At 31.4% G+C, this 14,129-nt stretch overlaps 2 protein-coding genes across 5 annotated transcripts in view; both read right to left on the bottom strand.

The window, feature by feature from the left end:
* Positions 1–11,115, bottom strand: part of Cog7 (conserved oligomeric Golgi complex subunit 7) — a 17,919-nt gene extending 6,804 nt beyond the window's left edge. Inside the window, exons 1-17 of the mRNA XM_080163459.1 lie at positions 11,011–11,115; positions 10,144–10,227; positions 9,873–9,940; positions 8,977–9,063; positions 8,575–8,647; positions 8,060–8,161; positions 7,512–7,600; positions 7,184–7,255; positions 3,852–3,909; positions 3,182–3,311; positions 2,461–2,621; positions 1,901–2,006; positions 1,568–1,642; positions 1,183–1,273; positions 706–803; positions 437–609; positions 73–214 (exon numbers count right to left, since the gene is read on the bottom strand). Of these exons, the coding sequence (XP_080019585.1) occupies positions 73–214; positions 437–609; positions 706–803; positions 1,183–1,273; positions 1,568–1,642; positions 1,901–2,006; positions 2,461–2,621; positions 3,182–3,311; positions 3,852–3,909; positions 7,184–7,255; positions 7,512–7,600; positions 8,060–8,161; positions 8,575–8,647; positions 8,977–9,063; positions 9,873–9,940; positions 10,144–10,227; positions 11,011–11,115 (1,714 nt within the window). The remainder of the gene's footprint in view (positions 1–72; positions 215–436; positions 610–705; positions 804–1,182; positions 1,274–1,567; positions 1,643–1,900; positions 2,007–2,460; positions 2,622–3,181; positions 3,312–3,851; positions 3,910–7,183; positions 7,256–7,511; positions 7,601–8,059; positions 8,162–8,574; positions 8,648–8,976; positions 9,064–9,872; positions 9,941–10,143; positions 10,228–11,010) is intronic.
* LOC145321833 (guanine nucleotide exchange factor for Rab-3A-like) overlaps positions 11,100–14,129 on the bottom strand; it is a 16,987-nt gene continuing 13,957 nt past the window's right edge. For all 4 annotated transcript variants that reach the window (XM_080163465.1, XM_080163463.1, XM_080163464.1 and 1 more), the window contains exon 14: positions 11,100–13,730. In XM_080163465.1, the coding sequence (XP_080019591.1) occupies positions 13,586–13,730 (145 nt within the window). In that variant the 3' untranslated portion in view covers positions 11,100–13,585. The remainder of the gene's footprint in view (positions 13,731–14,129) is intronic.

Raw genomic sequence — 14,129 nt, 5'->3', positions numbered from 1 at the left:
AGCGGCTAGCCCCTAGTGACTTTAGCAAGATCCTACAAGAGCCAAAGGCAAAAAAAATAAAGATTTTTTTACCTGAAACTTTATCTAGCTGAGTCTCAATAGGATGGAACATTATGTTAAAACTGGTTTTCTGTAAATCAGCTGAAGCCTGTTTCAAAATATCCAAAGAATCCTTCAAAATTGGTGTTGTACTCCCACCAGATTTGCCAGAAACCTGAATTGTATTTAAGCATTAAAAAATAAATTGGAGCTTTCACTCAAAGTGCATGTCGAGCACTGAACCCCCCTCCCCCCTCTCCTTATTTTTAATACCTCTGCGGGGTCCAAACCGATGGAGGCATATACCTGTGAAGCTAATACCATACGAGGCTATCCAAGGCCCATTAAAAATCATAAAGGTTTCGTATAATAAAAATGATCTATACAAACATCATACCTTAGAATACATAGTTTCCAACTCTTTAATCTTCTCAGGATTGAGTAGGAAATTGTGATACTGGGCCAAAGGTTTGTTGGTAGCTGTATCAGATCCCAGGTACGATCTGGTGGCCTCCAGGAACATCATTGCCAACTTCATATCCAATTCTTCAAATTGATTCAAAAGGTCACCTGAATAATGGATAATTTTAAAACTATGACTATGAACATAAAAACAAATTAAAACTATTGAGTACAGTTTGTTCTCCGATTTTTACAAAAAATTGCCTGTAATCTGAACAGCAGACAGACAGTTCTGTAGAACAGACCAGTCATCATCTGCTATTCCCTTCCTTTTCTCCAGTCTTCGCATCACTTTTCTATATCTAAATAAAAGCCAAGCTATTCATACGAGTGATTAACGTCAGAGAGAGAGGGTACAAGGGGCTGTTTATTGCACTAGTCCCCAAAGATTTATGATAAGGTTTCTTTTTGGTTGGCTTAAGAACTTTGGGGACTTTTACTGAATTATGATTAGTTGGTTTATTAAGTTAAATGTTAAAAGTTACAACCACTAATTTTACGCTACTGAGGGGGTAATTTTGTGTATCATCATTGGGGAGTTACCTCAATTAATCTTATTCCTTTAGGTCCCTGATTTATTTAAGTGGTTATCTTTCACAGATTAATAAACATGTAAGACTGTATTTGTATGCGACAGACCATAAAAAGTAATGAATAACATAACTGGATTATTCATGTTACCTGTCTAGATGTTTATCCATGCAGTCACGGACGGCTCCGGCAAAGGCAGGGAATGCAGTTCCCTTGGTGATTTGATTGCACCTTGTTGCTCCTAAAACAAAAAGCATTTATTCAATGAATGATCCATGTCATGTAAGAGAGTACGGATAATTCCTGGGGCAACTTATACTATGTACAATAAGGAATTTCAGACAAAGGTCGTTTAACAAAGGATTGGTTGTCTGTTGGATGTTAATATCCTAGATTAGGTGTTAGGGTATGGTAACCAATTCCAAGCGGATGATGCCCCTTGGGTTCTCTAGATATTGTCTTGAAATCTAAATAGAACCTCGTCACCCCAATTAAAGAGGCAACTGTACAAACAAAAACAAAAATTAAGAATAACCTGTGGTAAATAACTGGACAAGCTTAGCCACACTGCTGCTCAAGCTATGGATCTCTTCAATAGTATCCTTCCCACCTAAATATATACCTTTTTATTTAATTTTAGAATTTCACACAAAAACGTAAAAAAGTTACAACTAAATCTAATTTCAAGGTCTTTGAATATATATTAAATTAAGAGCACACATAAAACTATGTTTTTTTGAAAATATGCTCTGCCCAATGTATTATGTACTAGAGATATTCTGAAATAATATTAACTCCTAAAATATCCTTGAAAGACGGATATTTGTCAGTTATAGAGAAGCTTTACTACAAGAAAAAAAGGTGAAACCTGAGGTCCAAGACTCCATCTCTTTAATTAAAGTTTGCGCCTCTATTTCTCTGTATTTGCTAACAAACGGTCTGTACGGCCCGTAAACAGCTTTACCGAGATCCCTTTAAGATAAGATGTTATCACAATTATACTTATCTAAATTATATATGTAGCTAGTAAACATCAAACCCTTTAATTGAATATACATGAAACTATCAAACCAAACAAAAAATTATATGAATATGTGAAAAGTGGGGAGGGAGGAGTGTTATATTCGTTAGTTTATTATCCTAAATAAGGGTTAGGTTAGGTAAGGTTATGTTAGGTACTATGACATAGTTATCAATATTGTATTTTATAAAATAGTAAGGTTTTATGTCCAACCTTAAGATCTCAATATCTACTGAACCGATTTAGTTCTATTTTAGATAGGCTTTGCATAATTCCTGTTTTATTTTCAGATTTAAGTCTCAGGACGATTTAAGATATTTTCAAGCCCCTCTCTTCCTCTTTGAATACTGAGCCCCTAAAAGCAAGGGCGTAGGGCTAATATAACTAAAAGGAGTAACATCTTTCCTGCATTCTTTCTCCGTGCAGGAAGATAAATATGGTTCCAGTTCAGACAAGAAGTCATTCGTTTTCTGGATCAGATTTGACAGGTAAGGCAAGAGCGAGGGCTGCAGCTTGCCACCCGCCTCCAGACAGAAGTCAAGGCTAGGATCGAGACCAGTAAGGCATCCTGAAATGTATTAATTCAAATTGTTATTCATCAAAATATTGTTGTTAGTCGTAAAAAATATTAAAATTAGCTTTCATGAAAACTTAAATAATGTCTTTCTGAATGACTGTCCTTTTATGTCGACTCCATACAAAATAAAATGAGAATTAGTGGAAAAAGTATCTAAATGCTAAATGCATTTTCAAAAGGGCAAAAAACATCAAAAAACTAAAGTAATGATCAAACTCAGGGTGGGAGGGGACATTTATTTTACTAATCCCCAAAGTTTTATACTAGGTAACATTTTCTTATTCGATGGCTGACAACTTTGGGCACGCGGCTTTTAATGAACTTTGATTGGTTGGTTCACTAAGTCAAGTGTCCATTCAAATTATTCAAACACTAATTGTAATCTACAGAAGAGTTAACTTTGTGTATCATTATTAGGAATATATATTAATTTATCGGCCATTGTTTTATCCCTTTAGATCCCTAATCCAAATAGTTAAATGATCAGAAATAATATTAAAAGTTTGGCTATGTTTGGAATAATATATTTATATGCTGAAAATGAAAGGAACCTGTAACAACAGAGCAGGTAATCTTATCAGGATTATCATCAGAAAATATTTGTTCACACCACTCTTTGTTCTCCTTGGCTTGGTTTAATAAATCTCTATACAGCATTGCTAACCAGTCGACTACATCAGTCTAAATAAGTTTACATTGGATTAGATTATCCTTGAGGCTTTTAACTCATTAAAATCTTCCTATTTCACCTTATGTTTTCAAAGAACCAAAAGATTTATATAAAAAACATAATACACTTGTGGCTGCCGACTGTTCCTAAGGAAAGTAGGAATATAGCCTAAAACCAAACTTAAATATAAAATGTAATAGCCTTCTAGAGACCTATAAGAAGCTTCCATAAAATGAAGAACTCAATAGGTTCAATTAGTTATTGAAATCTTACGCTACAGACAAAAAAACCTTACTACTGAAATAATAGGATATACCATACCTAGATATTATACAATAATATGCAAAATCTGAGCTGGATCTTTAAATCATTTTAGTGGTGAGCCAGATCGGGGTTAGCCAACTTTCCACCAATGAGAGCACAGCATTTTATGAAATGCCGCGCTGTGATTGGCTGAAATTCGGCTCAACCCGATCTGGCTCACCACTAAAATGATTTAAAGATCCAGATCTGAATAAATACTATGCTACAAATAATATATTTGTATTTACCTCCGGCGTATTAACAATTTCAGTCCATCGCTGAGCAACTCTTGCTTTCACACATTTACTATAAATATTATATAGAATAAAATAAGTACCTAGGTAGGTACCTACCAATTTAAATTTCTGTACTTTTACCAATAACAAAACTTTTAATTTACGGATAAGACAATGTATAATAACTTGATGTAATTCTCATTGTTATATCTAGAAATAATTCCTTCGTTGAACTAAATTCTTGGTTGAAAAGTTTGAATATTTCTATTTTGAAACCAACAAAAAATCAATCTATAATACAAAGTAGCTTGATGTCTGTCTCTCCGTCTGTCCGTCCGTCTGTCTGTCTGTTTGTCCGTCCATCCGTCTGTCCCTTATGATCACGGTAACCACTGAACCGATCAGATTCTACTCTTCAGGGTATATACCTACTGGTCCTGTGGTGGTTTTAAGCTATTTTCTTGGGGGGTGGGACACCCCCAAACCCCACAAAAATGAAATCCCCCCCCCCTTAAAAAAAAAAAAAATTGGGGGGAGAGTATGGTTCGGAGCACCAGAAATTTTTGCAATTTTTTTTTTCTTAATTTGGGGGAGAGTAGGTATGGTTCGGAGCAACAGAAAATTTTTATTTTTTTTTTTAAACTACCTCATCGGGCAAAGCCCCTAGAGGCTAGGGGCGAAGCCGCTAGTTAATTATAAAAGTACCAAAAAGGGGAGAGAAAGTAACTTAAGCACCTTACATGAACAAGGGGCGTCGTAGCTAAGTGGTAACGCACTGAGTTACGGTGATGAGAGTTCGAGTTCTAGTCCCCATGTGGCAACTCGAATTTCTCAGTTGAACACATTCACGCAACTTCCCCTGGTTGTGTAAGAAGGGGATTATTGAGTAAGTTTGGATACTTAATAGTCAAGTACATAATATCAGTACTACCCTTATCCCAAGCTCCTCTGCGGAGAGCGTCATTCATTACGGTGACTTAATTTGGGACACCTGCCATACGCGGCGAGGGTGAGGTAATAATGAGTAGCTCTCATGAGATAGCGGGTCAAGTCATAATGTGCTTGAACGTGGAGCTTGATAGCCCTAGTGGCTATACAAAAGTGTCTCAGCCTACTCCATGACTACTTAGGTCCAAACCCTAAGAGACTATGGTTAATCAATCAATCAAAACATCAGTGAAACTGGATATTTTTTTGGTTAATATAGTTATACTGACTGAAAATATTATGTTTCATCATGGTTTTATATGAAAAATGTTTAGCATTTTTTGACGAAATATCATCAAATATTCAGTTAGGTTCAAACTTTTTCATAAAAAATGCATATTTAGAAAAAGGGATGGTAACTTGTAATATTGTAAATAGTCTGATTAATGTACTTTTGCAATTTACAGCATTTGTTGATGTTTTGTCATGTTATCTTATGTTGCCTTTTGAACTTAACAAAACAAACGGGTACATGGCAGATTTACCACTAGCAAAAATACAGTGATAATACTGTCATAAACACAGTGATTTGATGTTATAAACACAGTTTTACTGTCAAATTCACACCTGCACTTTAAGGGGGTATGACAAAAATACAGTTATTGCACTGTCATATTCACAGTTTTGTTATCATTTTTACACCTACATATTGACAAAAATACATCTATTAAATTCATAATTTGTCAATTATACACCTACATATTGACAAAAATACATCTTTTACTTTTTACATATACAAATAAATATGTATAAAACCATTTTAATTATACTCCTATTGTACATACTCAAATACATTTTATCTAATTTATTAATTTAATTGAAAATCGTAGCAACTCTCAAAATATATCTTAATTCTTTAATTATTAAAAAATCGTAGCAATTCTACAAGTATATCTTAATACTTTAATTATTAGAGTTGAACAATAGCTTACTGAAATGTTCTCTAGCATTGGGAGGTAAAATACCAATTGTTCATAGAACCAAAGCTAAGTCAATGATGAAAGTGAGGTCTAGTCTAAGGGACAAACTTGATTCAGGTTATACTGACCTTTGAAAATATTTGTGAAGTATGGGTTCAAAATTTAAAACAATCAAAAATTTATAATAAGGTGCGCCCGGGAAATTTTTAATAAATATGTTGACTAACAACAATCTTTTTTGTTATTATATCTAATATTCGTCTGTTACCTTCTTTTGATAAGTTTAGAATTATTGCTGTGTAGATTAATTTACATGATGACAAAATAAATAAAAGGCATAGTTGCATGAAGTGCATTTCAGAAAAATGATTTAAAGCATAAGTTACAAGTATATCATAAAAATATATAATTTTGTATAACAATAAAAAAACAAACCTAATATAGTTGAACCTATAAATACAATAATAGTTGGGACTCTATAATCTAATATTTGTCTGTTACCTTCTTTTTCTGAGTTTAGAATTATTGTTGTGTAGATTAATTTAACTATAAACATTAATAGTTATAAGTTATAACAGCTTGGTTAAAATACTTAATATTAATATGAAAATATGTGCATTTTTGTCATCAAATCTGTGAATTTGACAGCCTCATTGAATTTCATGGGTGTGAAAATGGCAGTAAAACTGTGTTTATGACAGCAGTGAAGGTGTAATTTTGACAGTGGATAAAAAAATATTGCCAAAAAAACAGCTAAAATCAAAATTGACAAAAACACACCCACTTTTTGCCAAAAACACAGTGGTTGTATTTTTGCTAGTGGTAAAAGTGGCAGCACCCCAAACAAACATTTAATGATTTTTCGTCTAAAAATGCTTAACATTTTTAAAAAAATTTTAAATATAATACCATGGTGAAACTTTTTTTTTTTTTGTCGATATAACAAGGTATATTATACATTAACCTACTGCTGGAAAGTGCTTAAAATCACTTGCTCTCTTTCGTGCATAATCAAGGAATAAGAAAAAGTGATTTTAATACTATGGGTAACAGTGGAATTTTGTCTAATACAGGGATGTAAATTCTGTACAAGATTTATTTCATTTCCCCGGCTGCAAAATATTTCATTTTGTCACCCAATTTTTTTTCGCAAAGGAGGAGTGTAAAAATGGGAAAATGTTTTCATTATTCTTTATTTTATTCGATTCTTTCCCTCTATACATATTTTTCTTATTTTTTCCACACAAGGAGAGGGGAAAATGGAAAAAATTTTTACCCTCTCACATATTTTTATTTCCCTCTCCCCCTTAATTTTTTAGGGGAACCCAATTCATAAAATACACCCCTGTTCCCACCTCTCCCATGATCAAAGGTTAAAACCTTAATGCAACTATATTTATTAGAATACTGATTTCTCACCAGTTTCTTAAGAATTACCTGTAATATTTAGTAAGTTGTTTGTCCCTCTCCATTCCACGAAATATGTTTACTATAGTTTTAGCTCCTTCCCTGAATATTGAAATATCTTTAAATTTTACTTTCGAAGATTTTTTTTGTCTTTATTAAAAATAAACATAAATTGAAGTTTTATTTATTATCAAAATTTTAAGTATATAGAGTATATACTAAATATATACAATCCAATGTTAACAAACAACAAAGATGGTAAAAAAAAATTAAATTACAACCACATATTAGGTACTTACTACGGAGTATTCCATTGCTTTTAATACCTTAAGTAGGGTTTTGTATAATTGGTATTTACCTATCATTGTTACTGAAGGCCTTGACAAGATTTGGACTTAGGGTAGCCTCAAGCCTGTTTCTTAATGATTCCAGATGATCGACTCTTTCCTTAACAAGGACAATTATGTCAATAAGTAGCTCAGCAATAGTATCAATAAACTGTAATAATATATTAATCTTCAGATATATACAGAAAATGTTAAGTATAAATGACATAGATACTCCATACTCCATTTTCGGTATTATTAGCGAATTAGTGAATGTTTGACATACAGACATACCAAGTTAAATATTTGCTTCACTACTAGGTATAAATTAAGAACATTTTGGTGTTACTCAGGGATAAGGAACCATGATTCTAACACCCAATTCGAAATGAAAATTACCCATAACCCACTTCCTTTATTTCGCCCCTCCTTACTCACTTTCCTTTAATCACAACATTTACCCCCAATTTGCCCAAATAATTTGTTCAATTTCTAGCATTCTGTTATTTATTTTTAAAAATAGGTACCTAGTTATGGCATTGTTTAAATCTTGATAAAATAAAAGAATTATCCAACTGACCTGATAATCCTGGGCATGATGCAGTAACCTGAGACTAATCTGCATACCAGCAATTTTTTCTCCAACCAGGGTGTAATCCTTTTTCAACAAACCCTCCTCAGCCTAAAATATTAGGTAATGTTGAAAGTAGGGATAACAATCAGAATCCTCAATCCGCCCAATTTTTTGACCCAGAATACGCAACCCGCAATTTAAATTGTTGGTTCGTGTTGTCAATCTTTATGACTTTTGTAGCACTTAAAAATTTGTAATGTTTCTTAACTACAGATTAATGATATTATTTTATTTTAACGGTAGCTTTTCATGCGATTTTAGATTAGGTTAGATCAGGTTTTGAAAATCAGACTGTAAGTGCAAGGAAATAGGAGAAAAACTACTGTGAAAATAGAGAGCAAATGAACTTTAGATTCTTTTATACAAAATGACCATTAAAAAAAATTGGTACAGTCCGCAATATCTTTTAAAAATTTACATAATTAATTTCTTTAAAAGTATAATATTTAGGTATTTATTACCTGTGAGTCTAAAATAGACCAGTTATCCGCTTCCTGAAGAGCTTTGCTCGTCTCGGAGATTCTTTCTTTCACCCTACAAATAATAATAAGTAGGTATTGATATTAGGTATTTATCGCATCGTATTACGAGAGCTTTCCGCGAATATCAAAATGAAAATGACGGCCCCTCGGTGCTAACAAAATTGGTATGTATTAATTTTATGATTTTTATTCTAATATTCGTAGAAAATGTTTGTATCGGATTCAATGCCACACTGGAAAAATATGTTGGATTTACCTAACTATAATTTTTGTCACGTATGGTGAAACTTTAATTTCCAATTTATGATTCATAGATTATTTTGGAAAACTAAAATTTTGATTGCAGAACTTTTATCTGCATGATAAAAAGATAAGACCTACCTATCCATTTGAATAAGAGCTCTCATATTTTGTTCAGTTTCCTGTTCAACACTTTCTACATCTGCTTTCACAGATATCAACTTATCCCTAAAATATTATTTGTGATAAAACTTCAAAATAATGTCTATAGAATTTGTAAAATAACATTTTTAAATGCATTTTTTCTCAAAGGGTCGTTTACTTTAAAACATTTAACATATCGTAAATCAATCAATGTAAAAAAATATTTAATTATACTTTAACTAACCATGTACCTATTGAAATAATTAAAATTTAAACCGAAGAAGTTTGTTATACAGTTAATTACGTACTCGGTTGGGCTATATACGTACCATCATATGGTCCTAGGACATACGCAGGAGTAAAATCGTCGGAGTGAACACTAAACCTAACTTAACGTATTTTAAACCTTTCTATGGGTTTTCCAAATGCCTAACCTGCGTGGAGCTGATTTGTATATTCATATATAACCTAGATAACGTGTATAGAAATACTTGATTAACTTAATATCACGGGTGTATATTCTACATGGGATCCCCTGCTCAGGGGGGGGGGGGGGAAATAAAAAATAAGTGGTTGGAGGGAAAAAAAATGTAAAAATTAAGAAAACTGAAAACATTTTTTCCATCCCCCCCCCCCCCTCCTTGGTAAAAAAAAACTAAAAAAAATGTGTGGTAGGAGGGATAAAACAAATAAATTATAGAGTTCTCTAAATATTTTTCCATTTTAACCCCTACTTGGTGAGAAAAAACTAGGGGGGGAAAAAATAAAAAATTTTGTAGCAGGGAAAAAAAATAAATCTTGTGCAGAATATACACCCCTGCTTAATATTTTAATAATCCTGCGTTTGTCCTGGAACCTATTATGAGTAACTGTGCTTTTAAAACTATTATTACTTTAAGAAAGCTGCTTCTTGTTGCAACTGTTCAGCTTCCACAACAATTCGTGGAATACTTTGAACAACCTAAATATATCAATATAAATTATACATTAATCAATTTCAAACAATTTCTCGGACTTTAACATCAAATTTTGTTCAGAATTAAATCATGAACAATGATATTTAGTTTATTTTTCGATATTGTAACCAAAGTCACTTTTAATTTCTTACTTTTTGTTTGTGCAATAGTCTTTTGGGATGTTGTCATCCTTGTTGAACGAGTATACCTGTTGGCACTGGTCCTCCAGTGCAGTGTTTAACTTGGAAATCATGAGCTGTAGTTTCAACACCAGGCTACTAGCAGCTTGCTCCTGTAAATTAAGATTTTTAAAGTCTTTTATGAATGCTTTTTTTTACCCATTTATAATCTAATTCTAAAAAAGCATATTTGTTACCTAACTATAGCAGGTGTTCTACTTTTGGATCTGGTGCCGTTCACAATAAAATGTTGCTGGAATCGATTATAATTTTGTAAAAATTAGAACTTTGAAGGCTGCTAGAGGCCAAACGGATAAACGTCGACATTATGTTCGAACATTATAGCCAATGGCTACAAATAATCTGAAAGCGATCTGTTAAAATATATCAAGTTATTGGATTTATGGAAATAATCGATGCCGACATTTTACCGTGAACTGCACCAGAAACATTTCTTTAATACTAATAATATAAACGAAACCCAAAAGAAAGAAAGCAAAGGAGGAAAAGAGTGCCATTAAAGGATTAAACACTCTTAATAAAAAAAATATAAATGTGTAACCGTGGTAGTTTTACAGAAGTCAATTCGAAGAACTTTCACAAACTCTGATTATTGGCGGCTTCATTAGACACAGATTAAAAATGCGAATGATTCCGAGTAAAATGTAAAAAAATACACAAATTGTCAAGTCCAGAATATTTGAGGAATAACCCGATTTTCCATCCATGATTCACACCATAAAGTGTCCCAGGAACTATGTGGATATTTAGTACCACTTACAAGTGTAATTTACAGTACAATAACTCCTCCTTCTTTGAAAAAAAAATCGGCACCTTGCGACTCCTGCTTACACGCAATAAAAGGGGAAACACAACAATACAAAATTAATACCTACCTTTGTTTGAGTAGGATCAGACGTTTTTAAAGCTTTATTAATCCAATCTTTTGGATTAAAATTTTCATCTGAAAACGCTGCAACATCCATTTTGTCTGTAAACATTATTATAATTTGAATAAAATCATGGTTTATATCTATAAATGTTAAAATCTAAAAAAACACGAATTATTACACTATGAAAATTTTTAAATATAACTAAACTATCTCGTTGAATATCAATATTATTATATTTATATAAATAATATAGTTAATCACAGGAATTTTAAAAAACCGGTACAAAAAATATATAATTGAATTTTTATTGTCTAAGAACACGTACAACATATTACATGTAGATGTAATAAATAGTAAAAAATTATGACCCACGGATTGAACAATGTTGTATTTCAAAAAACCTAAACATATAATATAAGATATTTTTTCAAATTTAGATTTCATAATCCTACCTAATGGATAGTGATCAAATATTGGCAACTACAAGGACTAAATAAAAGGAATATATTTATTTATCTTTTATGTCCAGTTTTTTAATTACAACATGGATAAATCTGTGGGTACCTGAGTATAAATATTTAGACCATCTATAGAGGGTTGTCAATCATAGAAATTCAAAATTTATTTGTACACAATCAAACTATAATATCAACCTGGAAACTTCTAATTATAAATATAAATTATAAAAATTTTCTATTCTAATATCATAATCTATATAAAATTTTTAATAGAAAACTTTTTCATAACCATAAGTCATATCTAAATTCCGAATAGGAGTCAAATCTAATAAAAACTAGTCTAAATACTTTTTATATACCAATTTTCATAAGGAATCAAAATTGTTGGGTAATATTTGACAGTTAATAAAAGTAGACTAAATATAAATTGACTATTTAAAATATTATGCAATTTTTCATAAACAACAATAAAATTATGTTATAGTAATATAACATTAAATATGTAAAGCTATAAATTGAGATTTCTAATTTGAAATATATGCATTTATAATATTATTTCTTAACTATTTAAGAGTATTTGACAATAAGAGTTTAATTCCACATAACATTAAACACATCTAGGAATATAAAAGATTTGTTATTTTGAATTTATTTCCAAAGGGATATTTCCATGAATAGATTTTAACCAAATAATAATTTTAATATAATATTCTTTAAAATCATCAAAAACTAAGTGGTAAAGTTAGTTTATCTTTCTAAATTATAAAAACAATAACTTAAGAAGCATCAATTCACAAGGCTTAGAAGCTGGAGTCGTTAAATACCATTCATGGAATTATCCCTTTATCTAATAACTGTAAAAACATGTAGCTAATGAGCAATATATCGTTGGGGACAGATCTTAATATTGAGTATTCATTTATCTTAATTGGCAAGAATATAAGTTTGCAATTTATTTTGCTTCTAGAATATATCAATAAAATATTTTTTTTCACTGATCAAAATAGCTAAAACTACACACAAAAACAATCAAAGTTAAAAGTTTTGATTATAAATTCAACGCTAGCCTCCTTAGTACTTAAATCTTATTATTAATTTCTTTCTGTGGTAAAACTAAATGCATCATAAAATTCTTAGAATTTTATAATGCAATATTTAAAACATTTGTTCATGGTCGAAAAATTTTAGAGAAATTTATTTGGTGAGTGCATTTACATGTCACCATATAAAAAAATCCAAACAGGATCTTAAAAAATATCACACACACACACGTGGACAAGAAAAAATCGTCATGCATATTAATCATATCTCACAGGGAGTAATGAATATGCATAGTTGTTACAATGGATATATGTAGAATATACGTGGATATTAGGACAGTGGAAAAATTGTCGTTAATTTAGCATGCTAACATGGAACTCGTTTATTGGTCAGTTCGTTCATCCAGTAGGAGGGAGGGGATAGGGTAGGGGGGGGGGTCGAACTGGGGAATCGTTATTTTAGCCCGCTGCATTTTTCACTTTATTAGAGAACAAGAAGATCTGGTAATAAAACAACTGACTCGAGTCATACTGAGGACATATAAATGGTAATTAATGCTGCTATGCATGGCCCGTGACTTTAACAGTAATAATAGGATGAATGCCTTGTTTCATAAACAGTAGCAACTCATTGCAACTCAGATTTAAGACTTCAAAAAAATGTCGTGCATTATAAGTTTTTTCTAGATATTTTATCCCTTTAATATCTCAATTGAATGCATAGGTGACCGTGTGATGCAAAAATTCTTATTTCTACACAATGAATCATATGTGTTTTCTTTAAATATAATCTCTGTAATGCAAATTTCAAAACCTACAAAATCTAAGTAGATAAACAATAAATATAAAATTTTACTAAAAACTAGGGATAACTTCTTAGAATATTAAAAAAATACCTAATCAAGTTACAATAAAACCTACAATAAAATTTTCTATTCTATTAACTTGTAATATTTTTAGAGAAATAGGAAGAGTTTAATTTCAAAATTTTCTGTGAATATCACGGTTATACTATAATTTTTACATTATTCCTTACTATATAATATCATTAAATAATGATATAAACCTAAATATGTCGACTTAATTATGAGGAAAGCCAAATCTCGCGAGTGTCATATTCTTTCTTCTATTCATGATCTGCCAATAGACTTCGTTGGTATGTTGCTTCACTAGTCCCTGGGTGATGTAACGACAGTACAGAAGGAAATCACAAACAGCAGCAATTCTAAGTGAAATATTATTTTGTTATCATTTTATCTATAGTCTTATCTAATGTTTTACTCGTAAAGAATATTCTATTTTGTTGGGGTTTTTTTTCCAGATGCGTTTGATAATAAGTACTTTTTACTTGAAATATTAAAGTAAATCTTTTCCTAGGGTGAGGCGGGGCATTACCGGTAATTTTTTTGGTTTTTTGAAAAAAAAAATGGGGTAAATATTAATATTTTTAAATGGGACCAAGACCATTAGAAAGCTTACGGAAAGGACTATCAGGTCCTTATAGGACGTTATCCTAGGACTTTTAGAAGTTTGTCATAATTGGACTCAAAGAAATTACCGATAAATGCCCCACGGTGGGGCATTGTGGGTAACGTCTTTTCAACCTAAAAAAATCGATGAAAAA

This window comes from Acartia tonsa, chromosome 6 (assembly GCF_053477335.1).
Source record: "Acartia tonsa isolate MP-2025a chromosome 6, ASM5347733v1, whole genome shotgun sequence".
NCBI classification, from domain to species: Eukaryota; Metazoa; Arthropoda; class Copepoda; order Calanoida; family Acartiidae; genus Acartia; species Acartia tonsa.
Note: the sequence above shows the minus strand (reverse complement) of the source record. Positions and strands in the feature narration are given on the sequence as shown.